This window comes from Coffea arabica, chromosome 7e (assembly GCF_036785885.1).
Source record: "Coffea arabica cultivar ET-39 chromosome 7e, Coffea Arabica ET-39 HiFi, whole genome shotgun sequence".
NCBI classification, from domain to species: Eukaryota; Viridiplantae; Streptophyta; class Magnoliopsida; order Gentianales; family Rubiaceae; genus Coffea; species Coffea arabica.
In genome coordinates, this window is record NC_092323.1 from 16627305 (window position 1) to 16643512 (window position 16208).

Genomic DNA, 16208 nt, shown 5'->3' on the forward strand with positions numbered 1-16208 from the left:
AAGTATGGAAAAAGTTATGTTATTGAAACTTAATATTCATGAAAGTATTCATTTACTGTAATTAAGGAGGAAAATTGTCAAAGAGGCCTCGATTTAATAGCTAAAATTGAGGAGCAGAACTTAGAGATTTAATTTTAAAATTTCCTTCCCCCTCCACGCTTCTTAAATTCCACCTCTCCTCTAATGAAAAAAGAAAACTAAAAAGAAATTGCATGATCTTTATATCTATCATGCCCAAAATAACTTGCAGGCTCTATCTATTGAGTTGAGAAAGCATCATGACTAATCTACTACAAAGTTGAATTATTCTATTGTCGTCGTGTAAGCCCAACATGAAGAGATGAACTAGTCTTACAAGGAAGTGTTCAAATGTCAAACATATACACTAATTTACAAAACAGAAAGTTGAGTACTTATTAATTAAACTCATCGCAAAGTATAAATGTATGACCACAACAATTAAATAAGATGATTAGGTAGTACGGTAGTTGTCCATGATTTCTCATAGTCATGGTTATTCAACCAAGGTTTCTAGCCTCCAGAAGCAGGTATTTCAACATTCAACCTTTCAAAATTAAGAATCAAAAGCAGGCCATCCAGTAGACTCAGTACAAGAAGGCCTAAATTAGAGTTACATATTACTGTTCCATCTCCATAACACAACCAAATCTGTTAAGAAACGACATGGATGAAGCAGACATTGCTGTAGAGTTTCTATTGGAAAACCTCGAGTTAGTACTGAGCAATGCCTCCCATTCAATCCTTGTTGCAGACTGCCTGATTGTGATATCCCTCTATGAGGATCTGAAAATCATTAAATCCTTTCTGAAAAGATTAGGACAAGCCCCGTTTGACCAAAAGGAAAACCAAGCTTTCTTGCTTACAGAGATTAGAGATGTGGTCTTGAAGATATTAGATGCCACTGACTCTTATGTCATCAATGCTGTCAAAAACAACAATAATATAACTGGAACAGATGTTGATAGTCTCTTCAAGAAATCCCGAGAGCTTGCTTTCCGTGCAAAACAGATTGATTTATTCAAGAAAGAACTGTTGTCTCTTCATAATGATGCCTCCAGTTCTTTCCTGGCAGTTGAAGAAGTTGGGATAGCTTCAGATGAAGTTTTGTCAAGAACCAAGAACAGTGTTTCCATTTTGAAGGAAGAAAAAATGGTAGGCTTTGATGATGAGGTAACCTTGCTGCTGGACAAGCTTACTGGGGAAGAGAAGCAACTGGAGGTGATTTCCCTTGTTGGGATGGCAGGGATTGGCAAGACAACTTTGGCAAAAAGATTGTATAACAATCCACGGGTTGTTTATCACTTCCATGTTCATGGATGGACTTCTGGGCTTCAAAATCTTGAGGTGAAAAATGCATTGCATGACATCTTAAGTTCAATCACAGATGATAAAAAATCTCTGCACAAAATGACTCGTGATGAAATTGGAGAGAAGTTGTACAAGCGTTTAAAGGGGAAAAGATATCTTGTTGTTATTGATGATATATGGGATTTTGGGTCCTGGAGCACGATGAAGTGGTATTTTCCAGATGATATGATAGGTAGTAAAATCTTGATCACTAGTCAGATCAAAGATGCGGTTTTGGAAATAAGTCCACGCAACTCTGTTCATTTTCTGCGATTTCTGAATCACGATGAGAGTTGGAACTTATTTGAAAGTAAAGTTTTTACTAATGAAACCTGCCCTGAAGAGCTCATGGAATTAGGGAGTGAAATTGTTGCAAAATGCGAAGGACTACCACTCGCAATTGTTGTTTTAGCTGGGCTTGCAAAGAAAAATAAGACTCAAGAGTGGTGGAATTACATTAATCAGAACACAACTGCATGTTTAGGTGGTGAACAAGAAAAATTCATGGGCATTTTAGGATTGAGTTATCAACACTTGCCTAGTTCATTGAAATCGTGCTTTCTTTATCTTGGATCATTTCCCTGGAACCATGAAATCCCCGTGAAGAAACTAATCCCGTCATGGATTGCGGAGGGATTTGTCGAGTCTAATGGAGAAAAGAAAGTGGAAGATGTAGCAGAAGATTACTTGAAAGATCTTGTTGACAGAAGTCTAGTTATGGTTTCCAAGAGAAGGTCCAATGGCGGCATTAAGACTTTCCATGTTCATGATCTATTAAGAGATTTATGTGTCCAGAAAGCCAAGGATGAGAAGTTCTTGCAGCCGAGTTGCGGATATTCACAAATTTCTACTTCACCACGAACTCGACCAATCCTCTATCACTACTTCAATGCTGGTAAAGAACTAACAGCTGGCACTCTCGCCTACAGGATTCCAGATTATTGTAAATGCTTTCACTCTTACTGTTTTCACTCTTTCAAGAAAAATGATGTCATCTTGCACAGAAGCATATTTACAGACTGGCGAAGGTCATTTGTGTATAAACTTCTCAGGGTGTTGGATTTAGGATATATGATGCTAGAAGACTTTCCAATGGAGATAGTAAAACTAGTTCATTTGAAGTACTTGGCACTTCTGATTTACAGCATTAGGAAGCTGCCACCCCTGTCTAGCCTGTGGAATCTCGAGACCTTTATCCTTGATACAGAAAAGGGACAAAGGGTTATCTTACCTCAAGATATTTGGAGAATGATAAAGTTGAGGCATTTGCATATTTCAGGGGAACTAGATTTCCAAAGTACCTCTTTGACTTCTTCAACTATTTCTGTGCTATGCAATCTGCAATCTATTTCCCATCTATGTCCTTCAGGTTCAATTCAGGATGTTCTGGCAAGAATTCCCAATGTCACAAATTTAGCATGCCATCTAACTTTATCAAACACAACTGAACACCTTGAATTCCCTGATCTTTCTAGTTTGGAACTGCTAGAAACATTGAAGTTTCATTATCAGACATTTGGCATGGTACCAGTCAGCGTCCCTGAACCAAGTAAATTTCCTCCACATTTGAAGAAGCTGACTCTGATAGGTAGTCATATAGACTGGAAAGGAATGTCAGTCATTGGGATGCTACCAAACTTGGAGATTCTGAAAATAAAGGACAATTTCTTCAATGGACCAAAATGGGAAACAGGCGATGAGGGGTTTTGTCATCTCAAGTTCTTGAAACTTTCACACACAGATCTTCAGCAATGGATTGCCTCAAGCAGCAGCTTCCCTTGCCTTGAGCAATTGGTGTTAAATGGATGTCTAGATTTGGAGGACATACCATCTAGCTTTGAAGAGATCTATACACTTGAGATAATTGAGGTATATCATTCATCTCAGTCTGTTGCAGATTCAGCTAGGCGAATTCAAGAATCACAGGTTTACATGGGCAACGATGAATTGAAGGTCTTGATCCACCCCAACTTTGAAGAGGAATAGAGGAGTTTACTTGTGTACATTGGATGAAATTTTACTTTGCCACCACTTGATTCCTATGTACTACAGTTCAAAAATAATGTCATATGCCATCTAAAGTTTAGCTGTCCAATTATTGTTGCTTATTATAGCAGACAAATAGAAAAGAATCATCAAATTCTTGCATGGTTTCTTGATCTGCCAGTAGAAATCCTACTTGAAATCCGAATTGTAGCGGATGTCATGCGCCAATTGTGAATTCAAAATGTAGGTTCCGTGTTAAAATTCTGTGATTAGTGCATCCATGCATTGACGGGGCATAGCCAAGATTTGACAATAGTTGGGGCAAAAGCAAGGGCAAGGAGGGGAGCAATGGGACTTTATCAAGTCTAACTCAACTCGTCAAAACAAACAGCATACTCCTTCACTACCCTAAACGCCAAATAAAACAAAAAAAAAATTTTAATAAAAGTAAGGGAAATGATATTTACATGCCTGCATTGATATTTATACGCCTTCACTATCTTAAATTGGCTTAGGATGCAATAAAAATTAAAATTTTTTTAAAAAATAAAAGTCAAGGGAAATGATATTTACACTCCTGCATTGATATTTATACGCCTTCACTATATTAAATTGGCTTAGGATGCAATGAAAATTAAGGTGGTGCTGGTGTGCAGATATCAAATAGCGTCATGAATTATCATTGTCCAAATTGAATTACTAACTTAGGTTCATTTATGTTCATAAACTGTATGGTTTCTTTCCTAGTGGTATATTCTCCTTGTTTGTGCTAGTTAAACTCTAGAAGAAAAATTTAAACTCTAGAAGAAAAATGAAGATGAAATCTTGAAAGATGGTCCTATTTGGGGTTGATTCCACTTTACACCCTTTAATTATACTTAAATTTCTAATTTAGTCCTTAAATTTCTACTTTAGTCCTTAAAATAGAACACTTTAGTCCCTAAACTATAAAATTTGTCCCACTTAAATAACATTATTAAGGAAGTGAGACAAATTTTATGCCTAAGGGGGTATCCTTTAGGAACTAAAACGGAACAAATTTTATACTTTAGGGACTGAGTGGACAAGTTCTATATTTTAGGAACCTAAGTACAACAAATTTTATAATTTAGGAATTAAAGTGTTCCATTTTGAAGTTTAGAGATCAGAGTGAGAATTCGAGTATAATTAACGGGTTCAAAGTGGAATTCGCCCATCTGTATTTGTTACCATCATAAATTAAAATGCTTATATTTTCTAATTATATCTATGACTCCCCTATATATAAATTCTATAATACAGAAGGATATCAATAAGCATTTACATCTTTTTTCGAAAGTAAAGACCAGCAAAAGGAAAAAGGAGGGGTTATATTGCAAGGAAACACGACATACAGCAATTTGTCCCATTGGTTATAGGAGGAACAGGAGGAATAGAAAATGAGATTTTTTAAAAATACAGCAAAATCACCTTCCAAGACTATCAATGATTCCTAAAGCCACTTCACAAATATGCTTCAAACCATCTTCCCTTGCAGCTAGCTCATGTGGATAAGCCACCCCTGGAGAGCGCCTAAAGCTGTTGTGACAAACATTTGGATAATCAGCTGCAGCCATAACATTTATGTAAGCATAGTCATATAACTCAGCATCCAAATCTTGAAGTGAAGCTTGAAGAGCTTCAATGGCATAGGAATATTTTTTGGCACAATCTTTAATGAGCTTCTTCATCAGTGTATCATTTGTGGCACTCAGAACTTGGGAGGAAAGGTATGTGTTGGTAGCTGTGGCATTGGCCATTGCTACTCTAACCATAATAATTGCCAATCCATTGGCGTCTGCATTTAGGCTGGTCAAGTTTGATTTGAGGGATGATATGCAAAGGTCATAGTAGTTTGTGACTTTGCAAGTGCTTTCTATTAAACTTGAGTCACCCTGGACATGAATTGCCAATTGAAATGAAATGCACAAAGCAAGAACTATGGCAAATGAAGAGTAGGCCATGGAAGAAAGAGAAGGGATGGAGGGAGAAAGAAGTGTGAAACAGTTCCTTTCTTTTATGGTGGAAAAAGAATGGAGATCTAGCAATCATTGCTTTGTATTAAATGATTTGTTTTTGTTACTTTGGCTGAATACAAGGATCTAATTCGACTTTAGACTATTTCTAGTGGCTTTTACTGTGTCTAATCCACCAATGTTCACAGACTTTAGTCCTCATATTGAAATCAAGACTTGCAAAGAATTTCCTTAGATGTACATTAAGAACTAGTGGATTATCATTTGTACACTGATAGGTGCATATGCATGAAATACAACTCATTTTAAATTTGAAATCTTTTCTTTTGTAAGCCACTTGTATAAAGAAAGGATAATATCAGAAACCACCCCCGAGATTTGCCATAACATCACTTAGTACTCTTGAGGTTTTTAAAGCCTCTCTTACCTCAATTAGTTGACACTTTATATGACATTTCGATCCTTTGTATTAAAGATTAAAAATGCATACTAAAAGAAATACAATACTTTGGTTCCATTTCTGCCATTATGTGTCCTATTTGTGAATATTGCGGCAGCAATGAAAATCAAAATGACTCTAATGAGTAAAGGTCATGATGGGGAGATTATAAGTACTACAACAGCAAAGTTGCAACAAGATAGCAATACCTTTAATGATCGTTGCAGCAACTATTAGTGCTGCTGTTGCTTCAGCTGCACAAGTTACAGCAACAGAAGCAAACAAATTTAGCAGTAAAATGGGCAAATTAAGAGAAAATTCAAAAGAAAAAAAATCTTCTAGCAAAACATGCCAAGTTATAACCTTGAAGGTAGTGCTAAAAATCTGCTAATTGTCCTCGGTTATTCCCAAGAGCAAGAGAAATATGGACTCCAACAAAAATACTGCTTTTATTTGGTAGACAATTATGTCAAAAAATCACCCGAAATGGTGCCAATATGGGATGGCAATTTCGTATTTATTTTTTTGTCTAGATTTTTTTCGCTTTAAACAACTATTTAGATTGAGTTGGGTAATATCATCAATTATGATCTTTAGTGAGGGTGACATCCAATCTTCTCAAATCGACAAAAGAGGTAAGATACCCTTTAGAAAACTTTAGAGATGCTAAGTGATATTATGACAAATCTCAAGGGAGGTTACAAATATTATCCCATCATAAATTGTAGAAAAAAAATCTTTATTTTATTGTCTGCAAATTAAAATAACAATAGTAGTAAGTGTTTAAAACCCAATTATTCAGGTTTCCTACTGGCTTTTTTTTTTTTGTGTCTTTAATGATTTATTTCATGCAAGGGCTAATTTAGAAGGAGCAATAACAGTTAGGCTTAATCACGTATTGTCCTCTTGTAATTAGGGTCAAGTAGCAAATTAACTCCTGCATTTTCAAAATATACAAATTGCCCCCAATTGACTACTAGGAAAATGTACCTGTAGCCCCCCAATTTCTTTTTACTTCATAGACTATGATATACAAATTTGAAGCATAATGTACTAAAGCATTTATTTTTTTGGTTTAACTTATTTTGTTGTTTGGAAGCAATTTTTTTATGGTAAATATATTTATCATTATTTAGTTGTGTAAAATATTTAACAATCACAAATTATTATACAAAATGAGAAAGTGTATATATAATAAAAAAACCTTAAATAGTTTCTATTTTCTTCAATAGATTCTTGTTGTGTATTAATTATTGATAAAATATTTTTTTAATCGGCTAACCCCAGAGAGAGGGAGGACACCACTCCTCAATTTATTCCAAAAAATAATTATTGATAAAATGTTGATGATACACTAGTATGCATTACTTATTAATAAAATGTTTATGATGCATTGATTATTAATAAAAATAGAAATGACATAAAATATTATTACTAAATATGCACCTTTTTAGTTTCTTGCAATAATTTATGATAATTAGATATTCAACTAAAAAAAAACTATATATGATTAAGTGTCCAACGAACTGTTAATAAGCATAAAGAAGAAAAGTAAATGAAGAAAAACAGAAAATAGGAGTAAAATGTTTATATTAAACATTAATTATTTTTAGCAACAATTAATGCATAACAAGAATTTGTAAATAAACTAAGAGTTACTTAAAATAAATATATTCTATTTAATTTCTTATGATAATTAATTTTTTTCATAAGAAATTCTTTAGTACATGATTATGAAATTTGTATTTCTTAGTAGGAAAGAAATTTAAACAATAATAAGGAAAACAACAAGAAGAAAGAGTAAAAGACAATATTATCTTTGTAACAATGAAGTTCATTGGACAATATTCTAACAATAAGGGCATAATTATCTTTCTGCTATTTAAATACATTAGACTATTATCATCAAGGGGTCATTTGTAGGTTTCTTGAATACGGGGAGCAATTTGCTTCTAACACCTAATTACAAGGGGACAAAATGTATTTAAGGCTAGCATTTTTTTTTTATCACTTTTGAAAGATGGCCAGCATCCAAAACAAGGTCACGGGTCGCCGAATAAATGCAATGGGGAACAACCAATTTTGAAAGATAAAATTCCTCTGCTAAAGATTTCCAATGTCTTGGCATATGTTCCAGGTACAAAGGGTCTCTGGGCCCTGGAATTATTGCACTTTGGTTTCTTGAATGGGAAAAATCTAATCACATCTGATCTTCGAGCAAATTGACCTTTGTTGATATCTGCAGATGTATACAGTTCTTAACAACTTTTTGGACTTGTTTTGGCATAGATGATAAGGCATGAGCTGCTAGCATGTGAATTGGGGCTCATCAATTGGGGTAACAAGTCAAGAAAAAAAAATTATCTTCAAATAAGTTACTGAAAATTTAATGGAGACAGTGTATGGGCTAGGATATGGTAAATTTCTCTAATGACTGCAAATGAGAAAATGCTGAAGTTATTTTCTGCTATTTCGACTTTATTACACACACGCGCATGCGCGCGCGCACACACACATATTCAATTGTGCAGCTAAAACCCCAGATTAAGTGGAGTCAAATTCTAGTATAGTAAAACTTTTTAAAAAAAAAAAAAAAAACTACTAACGTTATATAGAGGTTAAAATTGTTCCATACAAGTACTCATTGTTTTAAAAAATTGTAACATCATTCATTATCAATTTTGTTAAATACATCTTTTTCAATGTAACTAAATGGACCTCTTGATTTTATAAAATAATTTGCGAATCATCATCAACGTGATCTTCTATGAGTTTTTTTTTAAAGAAATTTATCTTTACCATGCTATAAATAAAAATCATAATAACTTAATATTGTATTATAAATAAAAAAATTTACCATCCACTTGAAAAATTCTTGTTTTTGGAAACTTTGAAATTTGAAGAATTGATTTTCTCACTCCACTCAAGAAAGTTCACCCTTGTTTTTGGAAACTTTGGATGAATTTATTCTTGAACTAACTTCCATAAGGCATAAATAAGTTGAAATAAATTCAAAATTATTGTGATGGTAAGAATTATGAAATTTCAATTGTTTAGGATCAATGTATATAGAAAAGAGAATTTGATAAAATTTAGTGGGGGTCAAATAAGATGTAATTTTAAAATTTTCTAAATTTCCGAAGCCTAAAAATTATTTTTCCAAAATTAAGTGGGGTTAACTGACTAAGAGCTTAGGTCATTACCATGAACATTCTTATTTGCAGGTTTTTAACATATTCAAGGAAATGATATTGACATTCTAATACATGTTAACGTCAATCTCCCTAATTTTGTTGAATAATGTGAAAAGACATTAAGACTCCTACTTCCCATCGCAACTTCAATGGATGTCATATAGGTATAGACGTATTATTTTTCATATGTTCGAATTTTGTGTTTAACAGTTGGAGGTGAAAAGATATGGAGATAGGGGTGGAAAAAAATATTTTTACGATAAACTTAAAAATCACACCAAAAGTAATCATCCTGGACAGGTGCATATGCCACTAACCACAATTTTTGGCAAGGAAAATTCAGCTCTTGATCTCTTGGATGCATTAAGGGACATAAACTTGTGATGAACCATGCCTATCTAAATCCATCCAAGCGGCTGGGCCTGTTTGGATTGTAAATTTTTGAAGTTTTTGGAAAAAAAAAAATTATAAAAATATATGATGTATGTGAGATAAAAAGATGATTAAAAAAATGTATCAAAAAAATATTTTAAAATATTTTAACAAAAACTCACAATCCAAATAAGCCTTGTAATTTTTCATCCACACGAGACAAAGGCTAATACCTTTTATCTCCCTTGAGGTTTTCTTTACATTATAAGTTACTGGCATCCAAAACTCACCAACGGAAATATTAAAATGATAAAATTGAGATTTTTCTTAAAATACATTTACGTTCCCAAGGTTTGTCCAAATTACAAAATAAGCCTTATATTTTGACCAAATTATGATCTAAACCGTATAAACTGCCAATATCTATCACAAACCCCCTAACATCATTTTTAAGAAAATTAAAGCAAAAGTTAGGAAAAAAAAAACCGAAGATAAGGATTATTGACAGTTCAAAAACTTCAAGTTTAGATTGTTACACACTAATTAAATCTAGCAATTTTTATCATCGTAATCAGTGTCTTGGAAAGTTCATTCCGTGGATGACATATGTAACATTTGAGATTTTTAATAGTCTTTATTTATGTACACTGTGGAGGGAATGAGAAAGGTAAGTTACAAGGTAAATTCTCTGGTACATATGAAGATATTGACCATTTCAACACACATCAATTTCAGCAAACTATTTTATTCATTCACTGCCTTCAAGCTCATGTAATTTGACATTTCGACAAGATGGTGGTTTATGCTCCCATATGAATGATGCATCGAAGGCCCTCTCCTTTCAGCATGTATTCAAATGCCTTGTTGATTTCTGAGAAAGGCACTTCATGGGTGATGAACTTCTCAAGTTCAAGCTCCTGCAAGCAAAAAATGATTGTTCAAGATAACTTGAGGCACAAAATTAGCGCTTGATTCTGGAAGATAACATGTCAGTGCAGTTGGCTAGTATATGTATAGAATCGATCGTTAATCGCTATAGCTTCCTTCTTCATATAGATGCTTCTAAATACTTTAAATGACAGTCTGGATAATCAGTTTTTCACAGGAGAAATAAGCTTACCTTATTCATGTACTTTTCCACCACTGAGGGAAGGTCAGTTCGAGGCTTATAGTTGCCGAAAAATGTACCCTTGAGTGTCTTTTCATTCAGGACATTGATTGGATGAGTCTTGAATGCATCATCCTTATTTGGTACTCCAACAAGTACAGCAACACCCCATCCCTGCAAGGTCGTAGGATTCAGTATATCCAGACTTTCAGATTACTAATTATTGTCTTCTTGAAATATCCTAATAGCTAGGCATTGCAATTCTTAGAACAAAGGATAAAGTAAGGAGATTACATCATGAACACATTCAAATGCAGAGATCATCGCGTTGATACTTCCAGTACATTCAACACTGCGATCTACACCCCCATCTGTCATCTCTGCAAGAACCTGAAGAAAAATTGTTCCAGGCATTGTGAGTTGAATATTCATTGTCGTCACATTGTAAATTACTGCAGAAACAAGAATTACCTCTTGCACAGGCTTATTGTAGTCCTTTGGGTTCACAAACTCCGTGACACCGAATTTCTTGGCTGGTTGCAGATAAAAGAAAACAAATAGTCAGAAAGCAATAACAAAAATAGCCAAGTATTTTTTTTCTTATATTTCACCTTAGTTTCTCTGGTGATTTAAGTGCATCTATAGCTCAGGAAAGTATGAAAAGATTGAAATGCATGTTATAAGGGCTTCTTGTGCACCTTCTTCAAATCGGTTTGAGTTCAAATCAACCCCAATAATTCTTGAAGCACCAGCCATTCGAGCTCCTTCAGCAGCCTAATCATAAAGAAGCCATAGCATGGAAATTTAGGAGCTACTGCTATAATGTATGTAAAGAATGTTGCTTTTAACGCAAAATTAAAGTGCAGAAAAGATTCTTACAGCAAGACCAACAGCTCCTAGACCGAAAATGGCAACAGTTGAACCCTTAGGTGGCTTTGCAACATTCAAGGTTGCACCAAGACCTGTACCATTAGCATACATTCTCCATGTTATTGTATCAGTGGAAAATCAAAACTGTTAGCATATAGAGACTTGAATTCTGAAAGGTTTTCCAACCTGTGGAAATTCCACAGCTGAGAACACAAACTTTATCAAGTGGAGCTTCAGGGTCGATCTTTGCAACACAGCCAACATGTACCACAGTGTATTCACTGAAAGTGGAAGTTCCAACAAAATGATAAATTGGTTTTCCATTTATTGAAAATCTCAACTTCCCATCATTAAGCATCACTCCTCTGTTAGTATTGATCCTGAGGAGGTCACACATATTGCTTTCCTCTGATTTACAATGCCTGCATTCCTTGCACTCTCCTGTGAATACAGGAAGCACATGATCACCAGGTTTGAGTTCCGTCACACCCTCACCGACACTTTCCACAATTCTGCAAACAAAAATTCATTAAGGATCTGAGACAAGTTATTATCAATACCCTAAGAAAGAATATTTTGTATTATAAGTCAATCTGGGACAAGTTATTCCCATACCCTGCAGCCTCGTGGCCAAATATTCTTGGAAACACAGGGGTCTGACCCTGCACATTGACAAAAGTAAGCTTGTTAAACGTATGAAAGGAACAGAAATGTAGTATCTAACAATGCTAAATTAAAACATAGATGCAACAGATGATTCATAATGGAACCTTGGCTTCCCAGAAGTAAACATCAGTATGGCAAAGTGAGGTGAAGAGGATCTTGAGGCGAACTTCCATTGCCTGGGGTGGTGCTACCTCCACTTCCTCAATTACCAGTGGCTTCCCTGGTCCCCATGCCACGGCAGCTGTAAATTGCAGCAACAAGATTAGACTCAACAAGTGTTCAAAACCAATTATTAGACGAATGATAAACAACTGTTCATAACTCAAACAAGTTAATTGGCCATGCAAGAGGTCTTTCTACAATTCATGAGCCAAATTAGAATTATACGGTTTTTTATCTCAGCTAAAGCACAGGAAAGAAATGATGTTAGAATTTAAAGGGGAAGTACCTTTGCAGCGTATCACTTGACCTTGAGTACTAAAGTAAGTAGACATCTTGAATATTCTTAGAGCTTCACTTGTGATGAAATTCAAATTTAAGCAGATGGTTTTGTTGTGGATAAATAGTTTGTTTAAGGTGGATATATATAGTAGCAGCTGAAGTGCAAGTTAAATGCTAGAGTTCCATTATTTTTCTTGGCTTCAGAACAAAACTGCGATTGCTTCGGCAGTTTTGGGATGCAAATCAAAATGGCTGCATACAGATAATACTGTGGTTTCGGATTCCTGGTTTCTGCAACTAGTTGACTTTTGCCTTAAACCAACCAAAAGAACAAAAACAAAATGGGGTAGTTGACCTTGCCAGGTAAGAATCACTAGTTGACTGTATAATCCATTTGTTTGATACTAACCAAACCTGAGTTTTGGCATACAGTTTACAGATTAGGATGATGAAAACAAGAAAAGTTGTATTGTCCAAATCCAATATTACATTTTAGCCTCCTGTGATTTTCACAAAAATCACATAACCCCCCCATGATTCAAAAAGCTATACATAAACTCCCTGTGATTTGGGTTGACCTGTCAAATAGACGGAAAGAAGCCATCGTGACGGTTCGTGGGCAAAATGTCCAAATTACCCTAATATAAATACAAAAAGAAAGCAGATGAAGCCAGACTCTCCCTTGCTCTGGCCTTTGTCGTGAGAAAGAGAAGATTATCGGCTTTTACCTTCGGACTTTGGAGAAGGTTCGGTGACTGGTGGGTAGTGATAAGGGTGGTGGGGATCTTGGCTTGCGGAATTTGGCTGCTTTGGGGATTTCTTCTTACAGCTCCTTTCCTTATTTTTGTATTATTTCGCTTTTATTTTTTATTCCCTCCTTTTGAGTCTTGTGAAGGGGTTTGTTATTTATGGGTAGCGTGAAGAATTGTGTTGTAAAAAGAATCTGTCAGCCACTGGGGAGATATGGTAGGACACAGCCAGAGGACTTAGCAGCTTCTTCTTCTTCTTCTGTGTCTTCACACCATAACATTCTACTGTATCCTTCACACCGCCGACAACCCAAGCTCGTGCCACCCCTGAAATGAGAGTGAATTTCGGAACCAGAAATGGAAGGACCAGTCAATCAAAACAAGAGATGCCCTTTGACCCATGATGTGGACGCAGGGTCTTCCCCATCTGCAATTCAGTACATAACTAGAGTACGATAATCGATGTCCCCAAAGAAACTCCATCAATCTCAAATGCCGGTGGCCAAGGCTGCCTTAGCCCCAAATATTCCCGAAGAACTCACAGTCGACATACTCTTACGTCTTCCGCCGAAATCTATCGGTAAATTCAGGTGCGTCTCGAAGTCATGGCGATCTCTACTCTCCGACCCACTATTCATCACAGCCTACCTCACTCTTCATCTCCATTACCCCCAAAAACTCATCTTCTTTTCTTCTTCCCCTGTCCCTCTCTCTTCACGCAGCATCTACACCCTAACTTTCACTACCGCTGACAACCCTGGTTCCGAAGCTGTTTTGCAAAAGCTCACCCTTGCAGAGAACATTTTAGAGAATACATCTTCGAAGTACGCCTCAATTGTTGGTTCTTGCAACGGGTTGGTGTTGGTGTTAGGATTCAGAATGGAGATAGGCTTCCGGGATACAATGTATTTGATAAACCCCACGACCATGGAGTTCGTGAAATTGCCCGCTAGCCCTTTGGTTCGGGAGGCTGTTCGAATTGGGGGTGCATTGGGTTATGATAGTTCTAATGATGATTACAAGATCGTTACTGTCTCGTGTGATGAATCCACGAGTAATGAAACTTCTAGTTAGCATTCTTTTTGTGTACAGTTAGCATCCTGTCCACATCAGGGTCAAAGGGTAATATGGGAATGGTTCTTATTGATACCAGTAGTACAAGCGCGTTTTGCCCACGAACCGTCACGAAGTGTTCATTCCGTCTATTTGACAGTTTAACCCAAACCACAGAGAGTTTATGTATAGCTTTTTGAATCATGGAGGGGTTATGTGGTTTTTGCGAAAACCACAGGAGGGTAAAATGTAATTTGCCCTTAAAAGATATAAAAGTTTGTTAGAGAAGAGAAAGCAAGCTGGTCTCAACTTGATATAAAAGATTACTAGTAACAATTAAAAATTCTTGTTAGATTTGACCAGAAATGAAGACACTAACTAAATCCATGGTTTTAGAATATTGGAAGCAAGTTTTGATCAGCTGTTTTCGGTTTTGCATCAACCCAGGTTCCTATGAATCTTTGCTCATTAAAAAAAAAAAAAAGTCTAGTCTTTGAAGAGCAATCTTCTTCTTTCTTTTACCGCTAATTAGAGTAGTAAACCTGGTTGGGGGTAACGTTCATTTCCTTTATCCTCTTGCTCTCGTTCTTTTGAGCTCTTTTCTAACTGTCTTGTCGCTCTTCCGTGTTGTTCTTTATGCTAACTCTTTGGATGTCTCTTACTTGGGACTAAAGTATCCCCTTCCTAAGCTCTTTTAGATCTATTTAGGCCTGTCAACGGTCCGGGTCTAGACCCAGACCCTGAACAGACCTGCTATTTTTTCAAGGTACGGGTTGAGATATAGTTTTATTATCCTGATTCATACCTATTTATTCTAATAAAAAAGTGGATCGGATATGGAATATAAGATTTCGACTCGTATTCAATCTGGACTCATTTAAATAGATTAAAAATTATAAATATAAATACTTCTTAAGATAATAATACCTTTTTCCCAAATTACCAAACCCTAATATTCCATACAAAGTGCAAAATTTTGTTGGACCTTGTTTCTGTTGAGTCGACATGACCTGACTCGGGACCCATTGGACCTGGTTCTAGGGATATAAGCATAAGGCCCGCCAGGTAGACGAGTAGTATTCAGAACGGGTATATTAAAATGGGTTCGGGTCCAAAATATTTAATCCCAACCTATATCCGACCCATTGATTTTTTTTTGTCAAAATATATCCGACCCATTGATAGGCATAGTTCTATTAAGTCTTTTAGAGCTAGACCAAAGGCGTGCTTTGCTTTGTCTAAAATTGACATAGTCATATTGCATCATTATTTGGTGAGAAGATTTCTCAAACACTTGCAATTAACTACAAATATATATATATATATATAGGCAGATATATGTTGATTAAACCACATTTGTTTTTATTTTTTTTAATATTTCCACTGCAGTAGCTAGTATCTAATAGCCTCAGTATATATCAAGAATCATCCGTATCAATTATCAATAATTTACTACTGAGAGCTACTTAATTTCTCAAATATCATTTTCAATTTCTTTCCAATGGCCAGTACTCTAGTAACTTAATAGGAACCATTTAAACAATTTCAATGGATGTTTGCACATAAAGGCAAACTCAAAGCGCTAAGCTCAGTTGGCCATAACGCCAATTAAGCAATATACATCTGTTTGTTGAGAAAAGTATTTGTCACAGTCAAACTTCTTACCTTATTGTCATACATCAAATACTTAGTTGCATGCAACCGATTTCAAGATGAAAAAGGATTTATAGCATTTAAAGGTCAAATGTCTCACTATCCTTCCTTCCCCGTATTATGTTTGCGCATCATGTAGATGGAATTGGTAGTTGATATATTTACCAAGTTCCTTCACAAATATTCACTGGCCCCACTATTTTTCACAATCTTGTATTAGTGCAAAGCAATTAAATTTTGAGAATGGCTTCATGCAAAATACAACTAAAATATAGGTGTAGCCAAATAACCAAAAAAATATACCCATAAAACAAC

General features: G+C 35.4%; 4 protein-coding genes across 5 annotated transcripts; 2 read left to right on the forward strand and 2 right to left on the reverse strand.

Annotated features, from left to right (window-relative positions):
* Positions 1-684: 684 nt before the first annotated feature.
* LOC140011260 (putative late blight resistance protein homolog R1A-3) lies at positions 685-3354 on the forward strand. Its single transcript, XM_072060036.1, has one exon. The coding sequence runs from the start codon at positions 685-687 to the stop codon at positions 3352-3354; it is 2670 nt and encodes an 889-aa protein (XP_071916137.1).
* A 1330-nt stretch (positions 3355-4684) lies between these two features.
* Positions 4685-5477, reverse strand: LOC113698407 (cell wall / vacuolar inhibitor of fructosidase 2). Its single transcript, XM_027218220.2, has one exon. It carries the CDS (start codon positions 5334-5336, stop codon positions 4800-4802), a length of 537 nt encoding a protein of 178 aa, XP_027074021.2. The 5' UTR covers positions 5337-5477; the 3' UTR covers positions 4685-4799.
* Positions 5478-9960: 4483 nt separating this feature from the next.
* LOC113702405 (alcohol dehydrogenase 1-like) lies at positions 9961-14226 on the reverse strand. 2 transcript variants are annotated; one of them, XM_027223600.2, is made up of 10 exons: positions 13167-14226; positions 12102-12238; positions 11947-11993; positions 11518-11843; positions 11341-11423; positions 11160-11235; positions 10933-10994; positions 10756-10851; positions 10474-10635; positions 9961-10270 (listed from the first exon to the last, which is right to left on the reverse strand). In XM_027223600.2, exons 2-10 carry the CDS (start codon positions 12168-12170, stop codon positions 10154-10156), a joined length of 1038 nt encoding a protein of 345 aa, XP_027079401.2. In that variant the 5' UTR covers positions 12171-12238; positions 13167-14226; the 3' UTR covers positions 9961-10153. The 2 variants fall into 2 exon arrangements, with proteins under 2 accessions (XP_027079401.2, XP_027079400.2); XM_027223599.2 differs by having other exon boundaries at positions 12446-14226.
* LOC113700644 (F-box/kelch-repeat protein At3g23880-like) lies at positions 13650-14261 on the forward strand. Its single transcript, XM_027221108.2, has one exon. The coding sequence runs from the start codon at positions 13650-13652 to the stop codon at positions 14259-14261; it is 612 nt and encodes a 203-aa protein (XP_027076909.2).
* The last annotated feature ends 1947 nt before the right edge of the window (positions 14262-16208 follow it).

Excerpts from the sequence above, each read along its gene's own strand:
- LOC113698407 (XM_027218220.2), bottom strand. The coding sequence starts at position 5,336 with ATGGCCTACTCTTCATTTGCCATAGTTCTTGCTTTGTGCATTTCATTT.
- LOC113702405 (XM_027223599.2), bottom strand. The coding sequence starts at position 12,491 with ATGTCTACTTACTTTAGTACTCAAGGTCAAGTGATACGCTGCAAAG. Across the intron at positions 11,994-12,101 it reads TTTACTTCTGGGAAGCCAAG|GGTCAGACCCCTGTGTTTCC; the intron begins GTTCCATTATGA and ends GTCAATGTGCAG. Across the intron at positions 10,271-10,473 it reads TGGAAAAGTACATGAATAAG|GAGCTTGAACTTGAGAAGTT; the intron begins GTAAGCTTATTT and ends TTTTGCTTGCAG.
- LOC113700644 (XM_027221108.2), top strand. The coding sequence starts at position 13,650 with ATGTCCCCAAAGAAACTCCATCAATCTCAAATGCCGGTGGCCAAGGCT.
- LOC140011260 (XM_072060036.1), top strand. The coding sequence starts at position 685 with ATGGATGAAGCAGACATTGCTGTAGAGTTTCTATTGGAAAACCTCGAG.